The sequence below is a fragment of the Pomacea canaliculata genome, linkage group LG2, assembly GCF_003073045.1.
Source record: "Pomacea canaliculata isolate SZHN2017 linkage group LG2, ASM307304v1, whole genome shotgun sequence".
Taxonomy (NCBI): Eukaryota; Metazoa; Mollusca; class Gastropoda; order Architaenioglossa; family Ampullariidae; genus Pomacea; species Pomacea canaliculata.
Window position 1 is genome coordinate 14696641 of NC_037591.1, and position 25923 is coordinate 14722563.

The 25923-nt window shown below is 38.8% G+C and overlaps 1 protein-coding gene across 1 annotated transcript in view; it reads right to left on the reverse strand.

Moving 5' to 3' along the window:
• Nucleotides 1-2482: 2482 nt before the first annotated feature.
• Nucleotides 2483-25923, reverse strand: part of LOC112554568 — a 54984-nt gene continuing 31543 nt past the window's right edge. Inside the window, exons 10-38 of the mRNA XM_025222400.1 lie at nucleotides 21832-22015; nucleotides 20944-21122; nucleotides 20536-20674; nucleotides 19890-20068; nucleotides 19501-19663; nucleotides 18948-19182; nucleotides 18642-18772; nucleotides 18084-18098; nucleotides 17735-17856; nucleotides 15727-15835; nucleotides 15075-15241; nucleotides 14483-14699; nucleotides 12996-13267; nucleotides 12223-12466; nucleotides 11588-11830; nucleotides 11269-11400; nucleotides 10623-10820; nucleotides 9964-10212; nucleotides 9650-9857; nucleotides 7850-8961; nucleotides 7371-7490; nucleotides 6837-6962; nucleotides 6455-6583; nucleotides 5723-5845; nucleotides 5066-5317; nucleotides 4731-4847; nucleotides 4108-4236; nucleotides 3797-3931; nucleotides 2483-3356 (exon numbers count right to left, since the gene is read on the reverse strand). Coding sequence (XP_025078185.1) covers nucleotides 3199-3356; nucleotides 3797-3931; nucleotides 4108-4236; nucleotides 4731-4847; nucleotides 5066-5317; nucleotides 5723-5845; nucleotides 6455-6583; nucleotides 6837-6962; nucleotides 7371-7490; nucleotides 7850-8961; nucleotides 9650-9857; nucleotides 9964-10212; nucleotides 10623-10820; nucleotides 11269-11400; nucleotides 11588-11830; nucleotides 12223-12466; nucleotides 12996-13267; nucleotides 14483-14699; nucleotides 15075-15241; nucleotides 15727-15835; nucleotides 17735-17856; nucleotides 18084-18098; nucleotides 18642-18772; nucleotides 18948-19182; nucleotides 19501-19663; nucleotides 19890-20068; nucleotides 20536-20674; nucleotides 20944-21122; nucleotides 21832-22015 — 5787 coding nt within the window. The 3' untranslated portion in view covers nucleotides 2483-3198. The remainder of the gene's footprint in view (nucleotides 3357-3796; nucleotides 3932-4107; nucleotides 4237-4730; nucleotides 4848-5065; nucleotides 5318-5722; nucleotides 5846-6454; nucleotides 6584-6836; nucleotides 6963-7370; nucleotides 7491-7849; nucleotides 8962-9649; nucleotides 9858-9963; nucleotides 10213-10622; nucleotides 10821-11268; nucleotides 11401-11587; nucleotides 11831-12222; nucleotides 12467-12995; nucleotides 13268-14482; nucleotides 14700-15074; nucleotides 15242-15726; nucleotides 15836-17734; nucleotides 17857-18083; nucleotides 18099-18641; nucleotides 18773-18947; nucleotides 19183-19500; nucleotides 19664-19889; nucleotides 20069-20535; nucleotides 20675-20943; nucleotides 21123-21831; nucleotides 22016-25923) is intronic.

The following is a 25923-nucleotide window of genomic DNA, read 5'->3' on the forward strand; positions in this document are numbered from 1 at the left end:
GAGAAAGAGAAAGTGAAAAAAATGATATATTCCGTCTCCGCCAATCTGTCTATCTGTCTGTTTGCCCTTCCAGTTCCTTCTTTCTGATTTTATTTGCAAATGTTGCAGTAGTATTAAATTAGAAATCTGTGTACAGTGTCACTGGATTTATTTTCTTAGATTTACTTACCAGCATGGTCATTTGAATTATTTTACTTTATTCATACGTATCTCTAAAAGTACAGCAGAACTTAATGAGAAAGAAGGACAAACACACGTACACAGTCCAAATTATAGAAGTTGGTAATTTTTACTTTATTCACAACCTTCCGATCCTCCATCCTCAAGTCTCAGATCCGATATATTAATAGTTCTGTCTTATTTTAATAGCATGGACACGAGTTCCACTTGAACATGAACTATTTTATCAATTCCAGGTGAAGGCATTCTAGAAAACCACACCTATTACTAGTTGTGCATAGTTCATATTGTGCATTGTCATAATGTCACATAAAAATATTTGAATCCAAAGACATGAGAGGCCCCAAGTGTCCTTATCTAGAAATTTTAAGTAGACATTGCCAATCCCAACGCGCAATAAGCTGCCTAGAATCAATGTAGGCTGTTATCATTAGATTGATTGAGGAAGTGCACTTTCATGATCAATGTCCCTCCAAGCATTTATCTGATAACAAGTGTCACACATCAAATCTCATGTTTGTTCTGTCCGTTGGTGGTGCCTCTCCTACTTCTTCTACATATCTGTTGGTGTGTTATTTGTACACTGATATCTGCGTTTGTCGTTTAGTTTCTGAACATTTTTTAAAAAATCGAAGCCAATAAAGTTTGATGCCTCAAAGTATTAATACACAAAGTCTAATAACTTTCATTCTCACATCCAACATGTGCTACAACCGTCAAGGATTGTTTATACAGCCTACAGTAATATACTACAACCTTCAATGGTTCTTTTTAAAGCCTCTACTATAATCGCGTGTCTATTCGTTTGCTTACTTGTCTGCCTGCCTACATTATTGGACAGACAGACCAACTGTCATTGCTTCAAAATTACAACAAATTATTTTTTGTTTATTGCTATATGAAGCACGTGATGTGAACAATTTATGGACCTCGCCTCTACACAGATTGTACTCGTGACAATTAATCATGAGATTTTGTTATCTTTTCTGTAAGTTTGATGACGCTTGGCAATCAAAGCATCGAAATATTGTTTGTCTAAACAATTTTTTTATGTAATGGAGGAATGGAAAAGAGAGATACATTACTCAATGTCACGCCACACTAAACTGGGAAGACAATGTCATCACGTGATCTGTCATGTACCAAAACACAAAAAATTGCCAGGGGGTTCGCTGTATCTTTATGCTCTACCCAAGATTGAAATTCGTTCTACTTTCTCTTTCTTTTTGATAGTGGGTAAACATTTAGTGGGCTCAACATTCAAGAGTCAACGATACATATTTGGATACGTCAATGTTCTGATAACGATGGCCGTTGCAGAATACATTATAGATGTTATCTCCCTTGAAAACACATCGCCGCACACAGTCTGAAAATCCGAGACTAAATGCTCACACTACAAGTCTAGTTTTCGAACATATGAATATCTTCCTAGTCGAGAGTTCAAGGTTAAATAATTCGTCTAATTATCCAATAACGATACACAAAGATTCATTAATCATTACTAATAATACTAATCCTAGGTAGAAAATATATTGCGATGTTCGCTTGTAGAATCGTATCAGCAGCGGGTCTGTTGCCTTTCTTAGAAAAGCTCCAAAATACAACAGTTTTATTAACTACGACAGATCAGGTCTTCCTTTAAGTCAGCTACAAATTAACCTTCCTGTGAAGTTGTACCTCGAGCCGCTTTGTTGATCCACACAGGGGTGGAGGTTGCACCAACACGTATTCCACAACTTTCCATCCAATGCAAAAAGTACAGACAACGACGATATTTCACTCCTACTGATGGGTGTGTGGTTTAAGGAGGGTTTTCCGTTCACGGTGAAAGTTCAGGCTTGGTCAGGGCAGGGCAGGGCGGACTCACCAATGCTGATAACATCACTTTGCCAAACTCCAGCAGGTTGTCATGTCCCAGGGTTGTACAAGGGAACTGAGACAGATGTTCAGCGACTACCACTCGTGGTGAGCTCAGTAAAGATTTTCATTCATTGACGAGTGTCACGTTCATATTAACTAACATTTAAGCAAATATCGCTAATCTTTCCACGTCAATACATAAAGCAGTGTCATACAAGTATCTCTACCCAGAGATACAAGTATTTCTACCCGGGGTTGATAATCCAGCAGTCATTTTGTATCTACCATGTCTTACTCGTAGTCATCAGTACATCCTGATTGAGATAAAGTGTAACCTGAAGTAGTAAACTAGTAGGTTAACACTACAGACACATTTCTTATCTACAATCCCCTGACATACGTACACACAATAAATAACACAAAGTTCATAGTGATTAAATTTTTATTGTAAATTTCATTGAATAATTTTGTATGACATCATTTCATTTTCTATATCTACAAACACTTATTTGTTATGACAATTTTTGATTATATACAAATGTTAAGAAAAGTCTAAGAATAACAATTTTATTACAGCAAACTATGAAGTGCTGAATATGTCGATATTGTTTGAATTTGTACATTGATTGTATTGTGTGATTTACATTATTTATTTTTAACACACGTAAGTCTACAAGTTCATTATAATATTAAACATCTGTGTATTATGTGAAATTTTTTTACCACTGACACAGAAAACTGAGTAAACAAATTTAGTTTACTTGAAGTCTAGAAGACACACTATTAGACTTCTTTTGTATAATTTCACCATAATTTCTCCAATCACCATTTTACAAGGATACAGCCATTTTGATAAAAAAATTAAGACGTTTTGCTTTGATCAACACTTTATAAATACTTTATTTAATATTAGTTTATTAATAATTTATAATTGCATTTAATACAAAATGAAAAAGCATCGATTTGTGTGGGCCGTAAGTATATGTACGTGAGTGCAAAAAAAAAAAAGTAAAAAAAATGGTAAAGTTACTTTTTGTGTTTCCTTTGTTAAAGATTTGAATATATTCATTACCTTTTTAGTTCATGTTCAAGTAGAATTAAAACCAGACATAACAGTCGAGGTAACATAAGTCTCTCAATGCCCTGTCACATCTTTTAATACAAAACCATCAGCACAAAGACCAGACAGGTTATCAAACTGACTTGCTTCCACGACAAAACAGTCCGTGAACTTGATCCACTTGACAGATTTACTGATTCCGTAGTTTGCTGTCTCAGGACAGTGGTTGTGTCAGCTACAGTGGTTGTGTCGGCTGTAACAAAGATGTAATCATGAATAGAGTTAATTTATAACTTCAATGTGTCGCGATATAAACCTAAATGAATTACATAATACAGTATGAAATACAAGCTTTCTAAATATATTTTTTTAAAGCAAAAAATAAAGTGCTGCTAACCGATATACATGAAGCCTTTAAAGAGATAACAACTAAGGCAGCCATACAAATTAATTACATCTATTTGCTTTTGCTTTACGATCATATGCCTTTTATAGCTGTAGTATATTACAGACTGTCATTATTGTGTATACTAGTTCTGTAGAATTCAATAAACATATCAGTTGCCTCCTTTCGAATATCGTTTATTCCCTCATTTTCGTCAACAATCTATCAGGAAGCAAGTTTTCGGAGTACCACCAAAAGCCAGAATATCTACATGTAGAGAAAGAAATAAAGATTCGCAAATCAAAAACCTGAGATCAAGGCACATGATACACCGTCGGGTAGAAGATGATAGTTTCTGTTGCAGAAGCAAGTTTCTTCTCCTTGTGTGACGGCACATCCGCCATTTTGCGTGTCACAGTCAGTGCGCTGACACTCTGTCAAGGCTGCAATCATTGACACAAGACCAGATGAACGCTTCCTGACAATAATTGTCCTAATAGGGCTTTAATAAAAACTTGTGGGCTTCAGTCTGTGAAAAAACTAACGGTTACTTCAGGATTATTTTTAAATCTTTTCTGAAATTATTAAAAAGCCTTTTTTTGTGCGCATGTGCGCTGACCTTTGCACGTGAAGCCGTCGTTGTTCAGGATGTAGCCTGCAGCACTGCACGAGCATCTGTAAGACCCCGCCGTGTTGTCGCAACGTTGTTTACACTTGTTTGTCTCGTGTGAGGCGCATTCGTCAACATCTGTGAGCCACAAGGATGGTCAAATATTCACAACTACAGACAACCGAACCAACAGCTTTCTCAAGATTTTTAGTTATGATGGGAATTGTTCCTGCTGTCTACAATAAAACAACTTAACGCTCTTTTTTTTTAATGTGCTGACATGAGAGCATGATGACATTTTGCCTCTACTATCACCGTAAATTCCACATGTGGCTACTAAATATTTTCTCCTGTTCCAAAAACTAGAGTAACTCTGGAACGGCCAGTGTGATGAAGTGGTGAAGTCTGCAGCGAGAAAATGTTTTCTTAAGTAATACACCGACTTAGAAAAAAAAAAATAAAACCTAGTGCGAAGTCTGAGAAAGTGTATTAAAGTGTATTTTGTAGAAGAAAATAGTTTCTTTTATCTCAATACGATATCTTTTACTGATTGGTTTTTTATTTAAGTGGAGGAAAACCTTACGAGACTACTTTTTTATTTCAAATTTTGCTGGATGTGTCTTTGTACTTACCTGTACACTTCTGGGTGGTTTCGTTCCAGGTAAACCCATCGTCACAGTAGCAATGAAAGCTACCAATAGTGTTGGCACAGTGCTGGTCACATACCGAGGCTTCACATTCGTTTATGTCTGACAAAAACACATGACAGTAATCTTGCTTAAACAATTCTAGCTTTGTGCATGGCGATAAACGTAAAATTAGCATCCTGAGGTCTAAACTGGATCGAGAAATAAGATCGGAAATGCTCCAGTTCGTTCAATAATAATAATAATAACAACAACAATAATAACAATAATCATCATCGTCGTCATCATCACGATTTATCATCAACCAATGTAGTCTTTACCTTGACAAACGCTGTTGATCACAGCAAACCCTTGAAGACATCTGCATGTGTAGTTTCCGATAACGTTGACACATTCCACATTTTCCCCTTTACAGATGTCTGCTCTCTGACACTCGTCCACATCTTGGTCACACTTGTCCCCTTGCCAACCATCGCGACACACACAACCGGATGTGACGTTACACTGCTCTGCACCTTCACCACATGCGCAGACTTGAGTACAGTCCGGTCCGTATGTACCATTGGGGCAGACTGCAGTTGGACGGATAGTTATTTAATATGTTCAGGGTTCATCGTAAAAAAAACCTTATGTGGTATTTTTCCCCTTAGAAAATATTTTTAGTTCCTAGAAACAAAAGTGTTTCTACTAAAAATAAAATAATTTGAATGAATTACGTTTATCTGATTATCAAATAGACGTCTGGACTTAAATTTCTTTGGAAATGTTTCCATTTCAGAAACGTGTTCTCTAATAAAGAAAACTGATCCATATCTACCTTTACACATATATACTTAAATTTTAGTATACCTCCTTTGAAAATATATTAGGTTCGATTCCTGATGCCGAGTTATGAGATTTGTGTACAAACCTAATTCTATTGTTACTAATCTTTTCCACTCATCGAAGATTATTCAGAAATAATAAAGAGTGATTACCAGAACAAGTCAGCCCGTCATTGTCCAGCTTCATACCCAGAGGACAGCTGCAGTGGAAGCTTCCATCCTCATTGTGACAGTCATGTGAGCATTTGGCTACACTGGCTTGACATTCGTCGATATCTAGCGATAACAGAGCAAATACAGTTGATAACAGAAGATTTATTGTATCACTTTGCTGGTAAATAATCCTATATATTTATCTTCTGTTTAGGTTTGAAACCATTTAAACTTCTTCTCACTTAGAGGCCCAGCATCATATTCTATATAGTCGAAACAAAGAGGAAAAAATACTTTATCTACAGTACAGGAATATGTTGATTGCAAATATTCACAATGCAGTACTTTTTTTAATAATTTTAATTACAGAGAAAAATTATTAATAAACCGCTTTCTTAATAACGACAGCACTGACACCTACCCACCATATCAACTCATTTAATAAAAGAAGAAAAGTGAGTCTTTTCGGAAGTATGAAAAGGAAGAGCACTCATAACAACTCAAACTGATTTAGAGGTTTCTTCCCTTGGACCAGCATTTGACACGTTGAAGAATGTAGATTAATTCAGATTGTTTCTACTTGTCTCATTTTAACTACAATGTTTGACAATGTATGTGTTCTTCCGTATAACTGTTGGTTTACTCTACATAGGTTGTTAATGAATTTTTTTTTATAATTTTGAGTAATATTTTAAAATATATTGTCTTTCAAAGGACTTTCTACTAGATTACCTATGCAGGTGTTGTTAGCGGCAACGAGATGATATCCACTATGGCAGAAGCACTCTGGGTTGTTCTGTTTGTCAAGTGTACAACCGTGGGCTTGTCTACACACAGTTCCATTGGTACAGACCTCTTGTACTAACGGAAAGATGAAGGGATACACACATAATTTTCAAATGATCCACTAATCATTACCACAGACGGCGGTTTATTAATGCAAAGGAAACTCAAGCTGCGGCTTGTGACCATCAGTCAGGGTTAGGGTTAGGTCGACAGTTTCTTTCAAGTCAGTCACATTAAACACATCCTGCACTCTTATCTTTAAACTTTAAAGTGATTTGCGATGGATATGAGAAAGTGAAAGAGTGTTTATTAACTCTTAAACTCCTACCTTTAGAACAATGTCTCCGGTCAGCATTGAGTCTGTAGCCATATTTACAGTCGCAGTTGAAGTAACCAGGGACGTTGACACATTCTTGCTGGCAGTCTGATATGTTTAGTTTACATTCATCGATATCTGCCAGTAAATAAACAGGCAAATGTGTTAATAAGAGGATTGTACGAATATGCATTTTGCTCATGTGTCTAGGGGAAACAGGGGTATTCTAAGGTGCTTCAGATATTTTATATTGTGTGTGGGTTAATAATAATATTTAATAAACAAATTGTGTGATTTCTAGAGCACATATTCCCAATAACAAGGTTGGGGTAAAGCGTCCTAAAAGAACAAGAATTACAATAATATTCGCAAGAGAAATGGAGACAAGGGATCAAGAAAAAAAAGGAAAAAAAAACAAAAAATCCTAGATGTCACAGAGGAACAATTGGTTGATGTAATTTTCTTGTGTCACAAGAAAAAATTTATTACCTGAGAGCACTGTAGTCAAAGTACATCCCATACAGTGAAGATCATAATGTGAAATACCTGTACAATTTGATCCTATCTTGATGTAACCCACTTTGCAGGTGCAGTAAAAGCCGCCAGGAATGTTGGTGCAGTCTTCTTGCTCACTACACGGATTACTGGTGCTGCATTCGTTAATATCTAAACACACAAATCACTTATTAAAACACACTTTGGGAGGAGATCGAGAGCAATTAGAATCTGTATTAGATAACCTTTTCTTTAATAAAGTAATACTGAGATACTCTGAAGTAGTTCTCATGTTTAGCTGAAACAAATTCATAATCCGGTTACCTTGTCCTCTAATAGAGTAAGGGGTTCTGTAAAACAGGGACATTTACATACATTCGAATCAGAAAGTGCCGCTTTCCAAAGAAGTGAATTTTTAATTTTTAAAAGTAAGAACTGAATATTAAGAACCAGTAATGTTAGAAATAAGTAATAATGAATAATACGTAACAACTACTTTAATATGTCACTGCCATCATCCTACTCAGTACCTTGACACACTCCATCGTCAGTTGTGGCATAGCCTGGCCGACAGACACAGGAGTAGGACCCCTTGTTGTTGACACATCTCTTGTAAGTGCCACACACACCCGGGTTCTCTACACACTCGTCCACGTCTTCCTCGCAGCTTTTGCCAGTCCAGCCGTCCTGACAGACGCAGCCCCGTACAGGATGACACGCTACGCTCCTGCCACTGCACGTGCACGTCTCGCGACACTCGGGGCCGTACTTGAGATACGGGCAGGCCGAGCACGTGCGCTCATCCTTGTTCAGGGCGAAGCCGTCGTAGCAGGAGCAGGAGAAGCCGCCCGCCGTGTTGTTACACACCTGGTCACACACTTTGTCCCGACATTCATCGCGATCCACGCACGTCACGTTGTCTCTGGGGTCCAGGTCGTAACCCTGATAACAGAAACACTGTGGGATGCTGTTGCTGCTGCTGCTTGGGTCTGTGGCAACACCGCAACCTTGCGAACAGCCGCTGGCCTGACACACGCCGGACCGGGAAGAGTCCATGATGCAGTCTTTCTTGATTTCGTCATAGGAGTACCCAGGCTCGCACTCGCATAGGTAGCCTCCCTCCGTGTTGTTGCACACCTGCCTGCAGTCGTGCGTGCTCTCTAGACATTCATTGACATCAGCACAGGTGCGGCCGTCAGTACTGAGTCGGAAGCCCTCCTGACAAGAACACTCGTAACCGCCGTAGGTGTTGATGCATATCATGTCACATTTGTCTAAGGCTTTGTTGCCGCACTCGTCGATGTCAATGCAGTCCTGGGAACCGTTTCTGCTGGAGAAACCCGGGGGACAGTCACTACACCTGTACCCGACGTCGCTGCTGCCCTGCTGACTGGCCGGCACGTCTGCGCATGTCTGTAAAGGGTGGCAAGGGTTGTCGCTGCACCCGTCCTTGTCCAGTTCACAGTTGTTGCCGCTCCAGGCCGGTTGGCACTGGCAGACAGCGTACTGGAAGTAGGAATCCCCCGACACGTCTCGGGTGTCCGACTCATTACAAAGGCCGTGACCTTCACAACCGGAGCAGACGACGAGCGGCAACGACTCAACTGTTGACTGTCCGCCTACCTCGTCTACGACGTAAACTCTATAAATAACAATTGTATCAACGCAGGGTCATTAAATGTAAAAGAACATAATAGTAAAATATTTTATTGTACAGAGCAGTTTAAAGTTTTCAGCTGACTTGAGCAGGATTTTATACGGTGTTTTGTGTGCAGTAGCTCACATAAAACTATTATGGTTCTACAAGTATAAATATCATTCAGCGGGCTGTTAAAAAGCTCCTTCTCTCTCTTCCATCCATGATGGCTAGAAGGGATTTCAGTCCATGAATATGTTAGTTTGACCTGCTAACACAGGTGATGAATTAGTTAATTATTTTTAAATAAATAAAGGAAGTAAAAAAGTTATGCAAAGAAAGTATATGAAGAAGAAAATGTAGTAGTGTGCCTTATCATTTCCAAGAGGAAATTGCTGACTTTGACCTTCTTGTAGGCTGGTGCTGTATATATATATACACACATTAATGAGATGCGCATGAAGTAAGAATACGTAAGCCGAATAGTTCGTAGCCAACAGCGAATTACTATAATGGATTTAAATGTCTGTGTACAATAGATTTCGACAGGTAAAAACAGCAAAAATGTTACGATTCAAAAGACTTAGTTTTTTATCCTGTTAATATGAACATTGTAAAGTTTGCATTTTTTTTTTTTTTTTTTTTTTTTTTTTTTTTGGATTCCATGCTCTATTTTTTCGAATGATAACCTTACTGTATTTTGATAGGGTCCAAGGTTTTCAAAAAGATGGTGATTGCACCAGACGATGAGTTGATGTTGACAGCACCCTTTGCATCATCAACAATTCGATAGGTCAGTCGGTCATTATCATCAGGGTCAGACCCGTTAATGAAAACAGTTTTCTGGACACCCACAGTGACGTAAGCTGCTGCTGGAACTTTTACCGATGGCAAAGAATTCTCTGGAAAATAGTTTGAAAATTGCATTAGACAATAAAATAAGCTGACAAAAAAAAAAACACCAAATTACTGAGTGTACACTGATGAACATTTGCACATCATACTGACTGCTTTGCTTCATGAGATCATCTGACAGCTTCTGCTGGTCTGCAGTGGACAAGGCGAAGTCTTTGTTTCCTGTGGCGAGGAAGTCATAGATGCAGGGAAGATTCTGGGCTCCACACAGACCCTCGGCTTCGCGCCTAACAAGTGGGTCCAACTCGTCCAGAAAAACAGGTTGAAACTCAGGATGGTAGTAGTCTTTGGGACCCATTCTTGCTTCATATCTCATGACAGTGCTACTGTTGTCAACAGCCCCTGCAAAAGACATTGTAACTTAGTCATTTAATCAAATCTGTATTTAAAAGCCCCTATACTTTATCTGGAATTTAAATAACTGATACTAACCAAAACGTTTACTCTCACGGGGAATAACATTCGCAGTTAATCGTTTCATTTTATGACTAAAGTGGTTTTATTTCAGTATTAAACTTTTGTTCTAATATCATAAATTATAAAGGTCGTTATTAACTGAAATAATAATAGAGTTACAAACGTATTAAATGTAAGTGCTTAATATGCTAATGTGTGCTGTTTATGTTAGAACTTCTAAAACATCTGTTAAAGTATAATAATGAGTATTATATTGAACATGTCTGTAGTTGAGTTTATAGGGTAGACGGGTGGTGGGTGAGTAAGTGAGTAATAATGTGTAATACATCGCTTACATTGTAGACAAAACATTTTCAAAATTTCCTTTTCTGTCAAATTGTTTCCCAGCACTTGACCACCAGGAAGAACAAAGTCGTCGGTGTTGTCGCCATTGAAATTTCCCAGCAGCCCCTTCGTCGAGTTTCGGAAAATCGTAGGAAATGAAACACCTATAGCCAGAGCCTTCATGCTCACTGAAATCTGTAGGCCTATGCCTAAAACACGAAAATATTCAGTACATTTCACAATTTTCAATATAAGATAGCCTTTACTGGTGTATTTTTAGTGTACGTGAAGTTCGTGAGTTACAGACACACGCTTAGTGACAGTTTGCGTTTTATGTTTATGTTCGACCGTTATTTGTTTAGAATCTATATCTTACAAACCTCAGACATACTTACTTTTCTCTTCCATCGACGATGGAAGTGTTACCAAGGTATACAAATTTTTTAGATATACAGCCAGTTGCTGGATTAAAACAAAGCAGGTTTTATATCTTAAATAAATTCAGAAAAAGACGGTATTTTCCAGCAGTAGAATTACGCACGCACATGAGCAAGCGATAGACTACACATACACAACTGAATGACTACTTTAAATCTGTCGATCAAACATACTGTGGCTAAGAGAGCATTAGCACCACCTGTATACATGTGAACTCACCTGACGGAAAGGTAACTATACAGGTGTTATTATCCTGCACGATCATCACACCTTCGTGATCGAGGACAAAGTTGTCTCCCTCTTGCTGAAGCTGACGAGTGTAGTCGATGTTATTGGCGAAGAGAATAAGTGCTGACACGACACAAAATACGTGGTAGAGACTAGTGTTGAAAGACACAAATAAATAAATAAACATTCATTTGTTCATTAGAGGACATCGTGGCTTCAAAAGATTTTTATTATTGTTTTTCTGTAGATGTATGTCTTACAAAAAGAAAAAAAAATTCACACGCACGCGCACACACACTGCTCTTCTTACTGGTATTTGTGTTGGGGTCGATCTGCAGGAAGACCCTCATTCCGTTCTCCTCCGCCCCGACCGCTGTAAAGACAGTCCCGTTGGTGGGCGTTCCCGGCCGAAGCTCCGCCCTCTGTGTCCGGGCCTGAAGGGTGAAAGTGACATATGCTGTTCTTACTGTCGCCATGGTGAACTCACCAAGACCGTTGAAGATGTACTGTCTCCCGTCTAGTGTTGTTACATGAGGATCGCCATACAAGGGACCTTGATAGAAACAAAGTACTGCAATACAAATCTCTCCACACGTGCAAACACGTGAATACATTTTTCTTTCACTTGATTATAAACGTTCAGCCTCCATTAGAATATCAAATCAGTTAACCAGACGCACATAGAAACAGATTCTTCATCTTCGTCTTGTCTTCTTCTTTTGTAATGATGATGATGATGATGATAACTAATTACATCATGTCTTATTTACCTTATAATATGTCATAAAAGATTAACTGATTTCATTATTTTTTCTCTGTCTCTCTGTTTTTTTCGTGTTTCAATATTTTTGTTACAGTTTTAACAAAACATTGTACATAGGTTAAGGCTCCTGACAGAGTGATACGTCTCACGTGCATCTCACGACATGACTACCGGTCACTTACTCCACCCCAGCGCGGGGTTAGGGTCACAGTCGCCGACAGGTCGAAGCTGATAAAAACGACGACAGAACCTGTCCGGGGAGTTGAGGCAGCAGGCGACGTGGGCCAGTCTGTCCTCAGTCTCGTAGAGGTGCGTGTGATTAAAGATGAGAGGGTTGTACGCCAGCGACGCTCCGGCGAAAGGACGAGATGTGATCAGCATGTCCATCTGCTCCGGCTTCAGCGGGTCGGTGGAGTAGCAGCACTCCTGTGTGATGAGACATCCATTTACCTTAATCTTATTGATGTCTCTATTCATTTTCAGAGGTGTTCATACATAAATCACAAAGAAATATAACTACATTTTAATGAAAATCAGATATTTTCAATATAGTAAACGTAAAGAGGTCGATATCAAGAGGTCACAAAGGGCAAATAAAGGGGTTCACCCTTTCTAGGGCATGGCATGCAGGGGTAGGAGCCTAAACCACTCCCGTCGTGCGTTGCTGGGTGGGCTCAGATAGTTTCTCGCCACAGAATGGAGCAGACAATGAACTTACAATCTTCAGCTTCGGTATCAAGTGCACTAATCTAGTAAGCTTTCCTGCCTCGTCTTCCCCACAGTATATCACTTAATAAAAAAAAACTTTCATAAATCCATGGTAGTACTATCAGAAACTGATGCCAATACTTTACTCAATAACTGTAAATGTCGACTAAGATTTAGACATGTCTTGTAAACTTGTATAGCTCCAATTTTTATCGTCTAAAAAAGAAATACCAAAAACCACGGCTACCTTGCCAAGGGGAGCAAAAAGCCTTGTACGAGCCACATTAAGAATGTAGCACTCAAAGTGGTTCTCCTCATCACTACGATGGAACCTCCACTGGTTGACGATGTGACGGAAAAAGCCTCGTCTGGAGCAGGGGCACTTGGGTAGGTTAGCAAACCCTGTCTCTCGCTCCTTTCTCTTCTCGTACACCTTGTTTCTGCTGTGCCAGTCTCTGCACACCTGGCGGTAGTCGCTGGGAATTTGTCCCAGCTCGTAGATCCACCAACCCTTATATCCTTAAACCGGAGCCAAAACCACGGATAAGTAAATGATGGCTGAGCTTACATACACTTGTGCAACTATCCGATACGAGAGTGGTTAGTGACGGCTAAAGAATGATATGATCACAAGATACAAAATTGATGATTATCTCTTGCAGACTGGTGATGCACTGTTGCGTGTATGTGCATACATGTATGTGTGTCTCAAGAGAGAGATGGGGGGCTGCATCAAAATGAATACAAATGGATAAAGGGAATTTCAATATTAAAAGATGGCATTAAGAGTTTAAACATCAGTAGCAATGGTGTGTTTGCATCCTTATAATGATGATAAACGTAAATGGCAAAACAGATAATGATGAGGTTCTGCCACGAATGAACCTTCTCCTTTTAGGTCTTTTAGGTCTTTTAGGTCTCTTTTTTGCATTGTTACTAATGTGCCACAAACCTGCTGTGTTACTTTTTTTATTGTGTGTTTTCTTAAAGCTGCGATGGGGACAGGAAACGTAGCTGGAGTGGGGGAGGGGAGGTGTGGAAGGCAAAGATCTGTGCGTTTGTCGGTGTGAACAGTGGTTTTTGGTTTTCGGCGTGCCGAGCCTGTGATGGCCAGCAGCCTTTTTAATCAACTAGTGTTCATAGATTTATTTATTTTTTTTAGAGAGAGAGGAAAGGAAAGAGTGTTGGGGTGTTTTGGATTCTGTTGCTGGGACTAAGTTTTCCTTGACGGGAGCAGGGAGAAGTGGCTGTCTCCTCGGTGTTCTCAGTGTGTCCTGAGCGGACGAGTTTGTAGCAAGTCCTGAAGCGACTTGGAGTTTTAGTCCTGAGTGGGCTGTTATTGTGTGAAAATCCTAACAAGATTTGTATCTAGTGAATTAGTGTAACATTGAACCAGTTGAAGTGAGTGTTTATTTTGTGTTGATATTTGTTAAATCAGTGAGTTTTCTCTTTTGTTTGTTCTTCTTTTATTCATCGTTATCCTCCTGGGGTTCATCGACTATCGTTGGATCATCATTAGCTTCATGAAAGGCGTCGGTGCCTGTAGAGACTATCGTACTAATTCAAGTAGTGTTGTTGTTTTTTATTTTTTTCTCTTCCTAGTCTGAAAGGCACTGTAGAGTGTAGGTGACATAATGCTACGACAACTTATACAATAATAACAATTATAAATGCTGAATATTACAGCATAAGTAAACTATTAATATCATTAGAACGATACTCTAAAATTGATACCTGTATTTCCAAAATAATTGTCAATATTGTAGGCATATTCAGTTCCTGAGTACACGTTTGGTTGGAATAAAGTAGGTGATCCTTTAGCGACTCCCATCTCGATTTTGTACCAACGGCCTGGATAACGCCAGGTCATCTGACCCAGCTGGTACTGGACAATGGCGAAAGACGTCACGCCGTCAGTAACTAATGCCACTTGAAACGTGGCGTCACCCATCTGTGAAAGGATAAGATTTAAGACGAAATTTTTATCTCATTCTTTCTTGCACAACGCAATACAACAAAACTGTCTTTAATATGTTTTACGTAACATAGATAAAGGATAATTTTAAATGTTGCTTAAATGTTGGAAACCCCGCTGATTTACACAAATTCAGTAATCCTAATGTTATTTAAGGACTCACTATAGCTTAGATTGTTTATATTATCGAACTCTTTGTGGTTAGCTTTATTACGAAACTATGCATCTGATAGATAACATTGCATGAGCTATTTTTTAACAATTGAATTTCATTAGACGATCTTTACTGAATGCAATGCACCCTTTTCGGCATGCTGTGAGTACTATTAGTGGCAGTATGAGAGTCCTTACACCAGAAGACCTGTCACTGACAGAAGGGAAGTTTTGCTGTACGCGGTCCCACGTGACCACAAGAACAGTACGAGCGCTGAATGAAGCCATTGCGGTAAAGTCCTGAATCGCAGAAGTAGCATTCACCAGCACATCGCTTTTGTTATTGTACAGATGGTAAAACACACCTGTATATTGTATTCACCAGAAGTAACTATGTTGTAAATGATTGTGCATGACTGTTCATCATTATACACAAATAAATAAAACATAAAACAATCAAATAACAGCTAATTATATATATATATCTTGTAGAACTTTTGAAAGAAACATCAAATGTGACTCTAGATCTTTATCAAATTTAGCGAACCAGCTTCCCTCATAGTGAAACTTAATGAACTATCTGCCAGTGTATGATATTAGATGAAAGAAAGACACGCATATTTCCTTTATGGTTGGAATAATAATAGATGTAACGTGTTTTTGTCGATGTTTGTCACATACCTGGTTTTGAAGCTTGTTAAATAGAATAAATTATTAGTATTTATTTTATAATCAATAATTGTAAACTTATGAAATGATCGAGAATGATTGAGTCGAATTTTGTTTGTGAGAGAGCTACTAAGAATTGGACAAAGAAATAAAGACACACGAATAAAATGAATAAATTCACCTCCGCTATTACTGATGTCGGCGCAGTATACACATAGAGTCAGGCTGCTGGAGTCAAGTCTCGGCCATGCAGTCCCTTTTTGAAAGGAAATGACTCCATTTGTCCCAACCTGGACAATAACATAGAAGATAAAAACCAACGCGCATATATATAATTTATATACACACACGCATCTATTTTGATACATGCTACCACCATTATACCATCAGTCCAGTTTTAGGTGGTAAAAGAAGACAGATTTTTCTTCTCACTCTCTCTCTCTCTCTCACACACACACACGTGTGTGTGTGTGTCTTTCCTCTTTTCTTTAATTCACATACATTTACTTCTATAGACACTGTATTAAAACGTATTAAAATCTGGTAAACAAATGTTCAGAATAGAAGCATATCAAACATGTGGCAGCTCCAAACTGTTCCTAGAATTCAGAAAAAATTACGATTTTTGCAGATGATCCCCTGTGGGACCCCGGGGTATGCTTGCCTAGCGAGCATTGTAAGAATAGGGTCACTGCCATCCAGCCAGGCATGTCGTAAGAGGCGACTAAGGTGGACACCTCACCTAGAGGTAACGTAGGTTGTAGTAGGGTTAACAACCCCACCATGTAAAAAAAAGCCTGTTTCAGAAACTAAAACCAGAGTATTCGTCACGGAAGATGAAGGTAATGAAACACGCCAGGAGACTGGACTTATGACGGACGACAGCCAAACCCGAAAGGGAGCTGGCGCCCCGACAGTGGATTTACTGAAGCCGAGGCAAAAGTTGAGGGTGGGGTGCTGGAACGTCCAGACCTTGTACCAGGCTGGCAGGATGCTCCAATTAGTCAAGGAGTTTGACAACTACAACTTGGACATCCTGGGAGTCAGTGAGGTCAGATGGACGGGCACGGGAAAGAGGAGACTAGCGTCAGGACATACCATCTTGTTCTCAGGAAGATCAGACGCTCAGCACTCTGAAGGAGTAGCACTACTCCTCAACAAGGAAACTGAAAAGGCACTGCTGGAATGGAAGCCTTATGGACCCAGGCTTTTGAGAGCAAGATTCAATTCAAAGTACACCAAGCTGACAGTGCTAGCCTGCTATGCACCAACAGAAGACTCTAAGGCAGAAGACAAGGATGCTTTTTACGATCAGCTCCAGGCAGCCTTGGAGAGCGTTCCAGCCCACGATATGTTGCTCACCATCGTCGACCTCAATGAAAAGGTGGGAAGTGACAACACCTGCAGGGAGCATGTCATGGGCAAGCATGGAATTGGTACCATCAATGACACGGACAGCAGAACAATCGCCGACACGCGACAAATAACACAGACAAAGATATATAAAACTAAACAGCATTAAACTAAATGGAGAAGAGATTGAGGAAGTTGACAGTTTCACCTATCTTGGGTCCAAAATGTCAAACACCGGGGATGCGGGGATGGAGATTTGAGCCCGACTGGCGAAAGCCAACCACGCCTTCGCCTCATTCAGTGGCACATGGAAGGCAAAAAACATCAGCCAGATAATCAAGCTGAGAATCTTCAAGTCAAATGTGATCAGCATCCTCCTTTACGGATCAGAATCATGGAAGATGACCAAAACCATCAGTAACAAGCTTGACGTCTTCCAAAACAGATGCCTCAGGCGCATACTTAACGTCTTTTGGCCAAATACCATCGCCAACGAAGAACTCCACCGAAGAACTGAAACCGAGTCCATCACCACGCAGGTTCAACGAAGGCGTTGGCGATGGATTGGACATGTGCTCCGCCAGCAGACAGCAGACCTCTCCAGAGTCGCCCTAAGATGGACTCCAGACGGCCGAAGAAAACGAGGCCGCCCAAAGGAAACTTGGAGAAGAACAGTGGAAAGGGAGATGAAGGGAAAGGGCTGGACATGGGGTCACCTAGAGCGGGTTTCAGCCGATCGACATCGGTGGCGGACTCTGGTTGAGGCCTTATGTGCAACCTGATGCACGAAGAGGAATAGATAGATGCAGACGATAAACTTGCACATCATGTCTTACATAAACAGCGTCTCTTAGGCTGTCTCCGAATGGAAAACCATCTTCTATTGCAACTTCTGCAGTTTTATAGGGATCTGTTTCAAGTGTGTGATCTCCGTGTTCAATTCCGTATAGGTAGGGTTCTGTAATATAAAAATAATGAACGTTACTGGCTTATAATTTTAACAGACTAAATAATGAAAAAGGTTGATCGTTTTGTGATATCAACACTTGTAATATTGTGTTACTCCAAACAAGGAAAATAAAAATTGATAAATTTAATGATAAGGGTAATCGTTGACAGGAAACTAAATCATTAAACTAAAAAGTAGCAGGAAAAAACAGTAAACGAGAGATTAAAAATAATTACCTCTCGAAAATCCAGCTGAAAAAGACAAAACGTTAACGATATATATATATACACACACCAAACCTAGCTTTCAGGAACACGGGTAAGCAGCTTAGACATCTGCATAATCATGAATGAAACTTTGGTTATGGAACACACGCGCGCTTACACACACACAAACCGTTTACTCATTAAGCTGAGGAAGAAGAAGAAACTTGGTTCAAGGAGTATGAGAGTTTCCCAAAGATTTATTATGGTTTAATGCAGACTAAGCGTGACTTCATTTTTTTAATAACCCCTTTATTTAAGGTTGGAGCTATTTCCCCCCTTTTTTTCATTCTTTCGTAGTTAATCGCTGCATCACGATCATCATCATCCCACATCATCATTAACAAAACAACACACACATCATCGTGGACGACAGTATTACCATCATTGTTGTCAATTAATGAGCACCATTCACATCGAGCCGTAGAAGTGAAAGCAGGATACCTATTTTGAGATGTGAATGTCATTGTACATTAGTAATTTATGACCTTGACTTTGCTACACTTTATGACCAAGTATCAGTAAAGTTACCAGTCGGGCTCCTGCCAGCGTACGTAGCAAGAAATCCGTTGGCATTAGTCAGCGACCCAAAGACGTTGAGTACCACCGTCATGTTGTGACCTTTTGACCTCAGTTTGGGCGGCAAAGTCGTTCCACAGAGCCTGCAATACACCAAAGAAATAGTCTGCATTATTTTAAGGTACAATATTAGTGACTATAATCCAAAGTCGATTATACAAATTTAATGATAAGCACAATTATTTGTATGATTTGTATGATGGTGATGAAGATTACGTTGTTCAGATGGGGTTCTTAAAATTGAAAGTTTGCCCTCACGTTGCCATGACTTTACTTGCATCCACTGTAGCGGCATCGTAGACTCTCACAAAGGCATATTGACACTGCGTTCCTTGAGTACCAACCGAGAAGTCATTGAAGGTCAGTTCGACCTGTTGTTTCGTCTGGTCCAGATTTATTGTCCACACACAGTAGGTATTGCTGGGATACCCAATAGGGAAGCCTGGTGACGTGAAACTCCCATCGATGTCTTTCATCAGACCGCTGCTGCATTCTAATAATTAAAACACAAATAACGTCTCATTGTCTAACGACTTAGTTTTAAACGAAGCATACGTGCAATGTCGAATATTTAGCTGTTACCGATGAAAAACCTATATATCTATATAGATTTAAATAAACTCATCATACTATACTCTTTAAGTGCAATATTAAAAATAAAATAGCTTAAAAGGCGCAAATCAATTGCTTGAGTGAATACAGATGTGTTTGCATGATTTTTCGTGAGCGAGCAATTTGTTCCATGTTTGTATTGTCAAATGGTTCGGTCTTTGGTGTTAGAAGAAACGTCTAAAAAGCAAGATAAAAATACCTTTTGGGTGTGAAGAGTAACGCAAGCTAAAAGAGTTTTTGCCAGTCTGTGTCCCGAACTTTAGCAAGACAATGTTCTGGGTGGAATTCAAAGTTGGTGGAAGTGTTTGACCGCAGTAACGTTCGCCAAGCAGGGGGAACAAATCTGTGCTGCCATCATGTATCTAAACCATAAAACGTAGTTTTTTAGTCCCAACAAAGAAATTAGTTATAGACAATATTTTAACGCAGTATATGAATTTATATTTTGTGTAGCTGTAATAATAATGATACTACTACTATTAATTTATTTTATTGTTACTATACCATTGGAAACTAAATAAAATATAAAGGCCCAAACCATGGATACAGCATAATATTTAAGAACACACACACATACGAATATCTGACCTCTATGTAATTACTGCATCTCATGTCCCTTTCGAAGTTGATTGTAGAAAACTGTAATTTAATGTAGTAGCCTGGCTGTTGTCTAATGATATAAGTACAGTCAGCTGACGCAGAGTCAAAGGTTGGGTCGTTAGGAGACATAATGGATCCAGAGGAGGCAGTAAATACCTGTCGGCACTCTGTAAACGTAAAACCTTCCGTAAACACCCACACATAATTATTGATTCATTACCGAACACACTCATCTGTCTAGTAGATAATTCTGTAAAACAATGTTTTCGTACGAAAAATTGTGAAAATAATTTATCAGATATAGTCTAGGAAAGTCAGTGACCAGTCTGAGAAGCAGCCAGTAGAGGATGAACTGAGGTCTTGTCCTCATTATCACAGCCATCGTCACCATTACAACTCGAAGTACAACGAAGAGCAGCATCGTTAACGCTTTTTTCTTCGGTAAACCACAATTATCATTTCATATTATGTAAATAATCTTTATGAGCTGTATAAAAATTTTATAAGCTTTATTTTTTAGGATAACACAGAAAATATTTTTAAAGGACAAACATACGGTCGGCAGTCTCGCTATGAAACAGGAAATGGAAGTAAAAAGAGCCATGCTCCAATTTGACATTTTGCAGTGTCTTACCCGTTATCCAAGATGCATTGATTACATTCATTTCGTTGTCCAGTGAGGATTTCATTGTTACTTCCACAGAGTTTGTGTCAGTGGCAAAAGAGGGAATATTTCCGCCGTAATAACTGGTTGACCTCACTTGGTCGTAAATCTTAACGAGTAAAAAGCAACATATCACGTGAAATGTATGCTTCCTTAAACCTTATAACGAATAAATGATCTATATAATGTGTTGTTTATATTCAGCCTTCAATAATTTACCAAAATACAAGGCAGCTTGGCAGGTAACATGCAGTTTTATTATTTTTTTATATTCTTAAAGTAATGCGTGAATTAAAGTTAAATACTTTATGCAAATCAGAATGTCTCTTTGTTTATGGACTATGTTGCTTTAAGACCACATCAACTTTGCGCTCTTACCGTAATATAATCATCGCAACATCCTTTTAGCTGAACTTGATGAAAGTTAATAGTAATAGTCTTGTAGGGCTTTGTGGTGATGGTCCAGATGACGTCTTCTTCGCCGTTGTAGACGCTGGGGTAGCCGGGAGTTGCGAAGGTACCGCTGTCTTCAGTGTAATTACCAGGTCTGATCGGATCTGTTTTGAAAACAAATGTTGGAAATAGGGGTATAATTATTTCACATTTTTCATCAGGTACACATTAGGTGTACAGATATGAAAGGGATAAAACTATCGTCATGTGAAAAACAGGGACATTGTATGGTCAAATCTCAATTAGAAGATAATTATAATTTTTATTTTTTTATTTAATATTTTTATAGCTATCGCAAATCAAATGAAGGGCAGTCGACAGCAGTACGGAACATGTACAGCCAGCTTTACTTTCGGACGTACCGATATAACATCCGACATGTCACAATGCTTATTGATGTAAAAAAAAAAAACTTCTGAAAAGTCAAAAAGTTTTTGGAAAGGGCACACAACACATGTTACAATGAGACCGTATGGGTACAGTGAGAGTGAGCGAGAGAAAAACAGGTGTTATTGTTTAGGATGCGCGTGCCCACAATTCCTTGATTCACGAACATGCGAACTATCCTGACGCTAACTTTAAACTTGAATCCAGTCCTTACGAGCTACTTTTGAGCTTAACAAGTTCATTCCTGTCTACCAGCGTTCGTAACTCGAACGTTTGTAAGTAGGGGACTAACTGTAATTATGTATGTACAGACAATTCTCCAAACTCTCCCACACACACTCTCTCTCTCTCACACACACACACAGAGAGAAAGAGAAAGAAAGAACGAGAGTTTGTGAGGGCTGAAAAAAGACATGACGGACCTACCTGGCTCCACTGAACTAAAATAAGCTTCAAATCCATTTTCAACTGACGTATTAACAGCGTCTGATGTGAACTTCACGATGACCTTTGTAGAATTCACGTTGGTGGTTGTAATGGTTGCAGGACTTGTCGTGTTACACATTGGGCCACGGATAGATGGCGAGAACTCTGTGTCCCCATCGAATACCTTCAGAAAGTCATGATGCAGAGTTAACAACAATAACAACAATAACAACAGAGTTTACTAATCCCAACGGGCAATTTAAACATGGGAGCCGTGCCCTGTTTCCAAAATATATTTATATGAAAAAGAAAAAAAACAACACACATGAACACCTACCCATCACACACACACCGCTGATAGTTCATCTATGATTGAGTAGCTGGACTGCGGATGGCACAAAAGATTTCATATGCCTATTGCTTACATTAATTTTAATACTTTAAGTGACTTCTTATTATATCTTGCATTCTAGGCCCTTTAGTACTAAATACCTTGCTTTTCATCGCTATTTAAGAGAGGAACCAGAGTTGTCTTTATTTTTTCCCTGTCTGGTGATTTAATAAATTTCCTAATATTAATTAAATTTCTACTAAAAGTAGAAAAAGCCGCAAAGGAAAACGTGATTTCTAGAAGTGATAGATCATGGCGGGTATGATGGTGGTGATGTCAGGAACATCAATAAAGAATCTTCAATCAGACCTTTTTCAATAGTTTAGCCTCATGATGTCATGCTACCTTTGAAGACTTTCCGCACATAAAATAAGAAACCTCTTTCACGGCTATTAGTTTTACTTGTATACATAAATATTTTTGCACCTGTAAAGAATCTCCACAAACTCCTTGCACCATGTTGCTCAGAGCAAAGTTCCTGAAGCTTATACTGGCGTGTAAACCTCTCCTCTTCAGTAGGTGATATGTGCAGTTCAAGTTTGTTGGGTATTGCTGTGGGTAGCCCGGTGACCGGATGTAACCCGAAGAACTTATACTTTCGAAACACGGTGCAGCGTCTGTTGATTATGTCAAATATTAAAATTAAATTAAAGCAAAAAACGGGAAGACAAATTTTCCATCTCTTTTCCGTTTTGACAATCTGAATATGTGCAAAAATACTCTTATCGAAATCAATTTGGTGATCTTTCTCTGTCTTGCTGTATCTTGATTGTCCTGTATTTTAATTATGTTTATTATGATTTCCATTTCCTATATTCTCTTTGTTTTCTACCTTCTTCATTTTAAACATATACGTGTACATGTACCCCAGTTAGCATGGAACTGGATTCCTTTTGAACCAGCTGGAACCTTCAGCCACACGTATATTTCACTGCTGGATGATGTCACGTTTGTGGATGATGTTACTGATGAGAGGCTCAAATACCCATTACTGTCAAATACCTGCAACCATTAGAGACATGACCTTAAACCATATTTTCTATCGCTAAATCATTATCAATACTTGCTTAAAATAGTCGAGAAAGATTGCACTGAGGTTCATTTAAATTATTTCAGTTGTTTTATTTTTGCAACGCATTTCTACAAATAATTTCATTACATCCATGCATTCACACACAAAATAGTCCATGCATGCATGTTACCTCTAGACGGTTTGATGTGGTCAAGGTGCTACCATTGAAGTCAACTTTTGTAAAAGACAGGCGAATTTTAGCGACTTTGTTGACGATTTTCCACACGCAGTCTGTATCAGTAGTGTACACTGTACTTTGGGGGTAGCCTGGTGACGTCAGGTTTCCAGTGGCAATCTCTAAGTACCCGTTGCAGCCTTTGGGAACTGAAGGAAAATAATTTACTTTAACGTAAATAGTTTTTTTTTACCCAATTACGTCAAGAACTGTTACTAATATTTGTAATAAATAATACCCAGATATATTTAATGTATACCTTCTCGATGTTGTGGTCCTGCTACTAAAACCACTTTTGCTAATAATAAAGTTTACTTATATAGTGTAATATTCCAGCGCTGCGGGAAAGCTCGTGGAGCTTAAAAACCTATAATCAAAGCTGTAAATGTTCCTATTCACAACACTGTTTCAGTCACAGAGTGGGTCGGATAGGTGCGAATCGTTGTTTTATTATTTTACTGCTCGAAGGATTGTTTTTGGAATACCTCTTTGGAAAAAAGTTTACTAATCAAATAAAAGGAATTAGTGAAAGTCCATTCACCCAGTACTTTTGACACAGCATCATAGATCATTCTTTTTAAACCAGTGTTCTTACGTGTATAGTTTTGTTCTGGAATTGTATGAGTTGTCAAACCCGACTGTAATTTTTTGCAGAAAATAGTAGCACTGAAGGCTATTTCTTTTTTGCAAGGATAGCAAATCAGTTAAACTGATCACAACAGTCCAAAATGACAGCAGCTTTTCACATATTGGTTAGGAGTTACAGTTCTATAGCTCGTAGTTATACAAATTTACAAAGTCATTAATAGTCTGCAATAAATCTTTTACATTACACCGCTTACCTGTCTTGCAGACAACAGAAAGACTGTCTTCAAGAGTAGTGCTTGTATAAGTAGTAGACCACTGGCAGTCGAGCAGACTTTTTTCGTTACCGTTGCACACGATATTGTTCATTAGTATTGCCCGTCCTCTCGCTACTCCAAATCGTACAGACGCTTCTTCCTTCGGGACCACCGATCCACCATAACTGTTAAAACAAATTCATTAGTGCAGTTTGTTTGCTTGTTTGTTTTTTTTGTGGGGTGTTACAAAGTGTAGTTCTGGATTAACTAACTGAAGTGTCCTCACCCTTCAACTACCACCAGTTTCCTTTTATTTTTTATTTTTTATTTTTTGAATAAAAGAAAACTTTATAAGGTAAATGATAAATTACGACAAAGGAGAGAACTGAAAGCCTAAAAGAAAAAATAAACGCCGCACCATGCTGGCTTTAGAGAAGAGAGAGGGGGTGTAATCAATAGAATGAATGAAGGACTGGCACTTCGCTTCGTGATTGCGGCTCCATGAGCTGTTCACCAACGACGAAACGTGAGTCGTCGTGAAATTTTCATGGCAAAGGAACTCAGAGATTCCAAGATATTAGCAACATTAGAGGAGGGCTGCTCTTTTTTACGATGGCGTAGAAAAGTATTGTGGCTTTCTAAGTACACCATTTCAAGACATTAGAGAGTAAACTATTTCATCACCGATAAAAAATATTCCGACAGAATCTATCCTTGACAATTACCACTTTTCTGGATGATTTCTAGAGCATTTCAGATTTTCCAGGACATGTATAATAGCCATCAAATATGAAAGCGGCTTGCGAATGTTCCGAAATCTTGGTTGCACATTTAGTAAGCATATGCCTAGTTCCAAAGATTAATTAGTTATAAACATTAAAATTCAGAGACTTAAAAAACATTATAGAGAATGGCGATATAGTTGGTCTTTACATCCTTTCTAATGTGTTTTGGTACATGTACAGTTGTGTCTTAACTACAGGAGATCAACGGTACCTGCTACATGCTCTTATTATATGAGGTTTCTGAAGCTTTAAAAGAAAACCCGCAATGTAAGTAGAGTTATAATTTTGCAAGGCAATGCGTCTTCCCCCGCCAGCTAACATTAGCTGTTGTCATACTTTGGAGGAATAAGAAATTTGTGACAGAAATAAAGCAAATGTTTCTATGACACAAATATGATGACAGTGACGAAAGGAAACAATACTAATACATAAACAAAACTAAGATACAGAGCCTGAAAGGCGTGATAAACTTTAATACCAAAAAATGTGCATACCCAGGACCAAAGAGAAGCCTGCAGGCAAGACCGGCGGCAATGGCGTTATAGAGTGGTCTGTCAGGATAATAACTGTAGTCTGTGACTGAGCCCCATACACCCTTGGTGAAGACCTCTATTCGACCTTCATAAGGTGTTGTGCCATTAACAAGACGTATTGTTGTGTTCTCATGGTCTAACCCTGAAATAAAATACCATTATAGACGATGAATGAATTTCAGTAATGTTGTCACAAGAGCGTGCAGCTATGCTAACTGTTTACACCGTGTGTATGTGAACAACCACTTGATTATATGCTTTTGAGTAAAAGGAGTGGGTGTGCTGAAAATATGG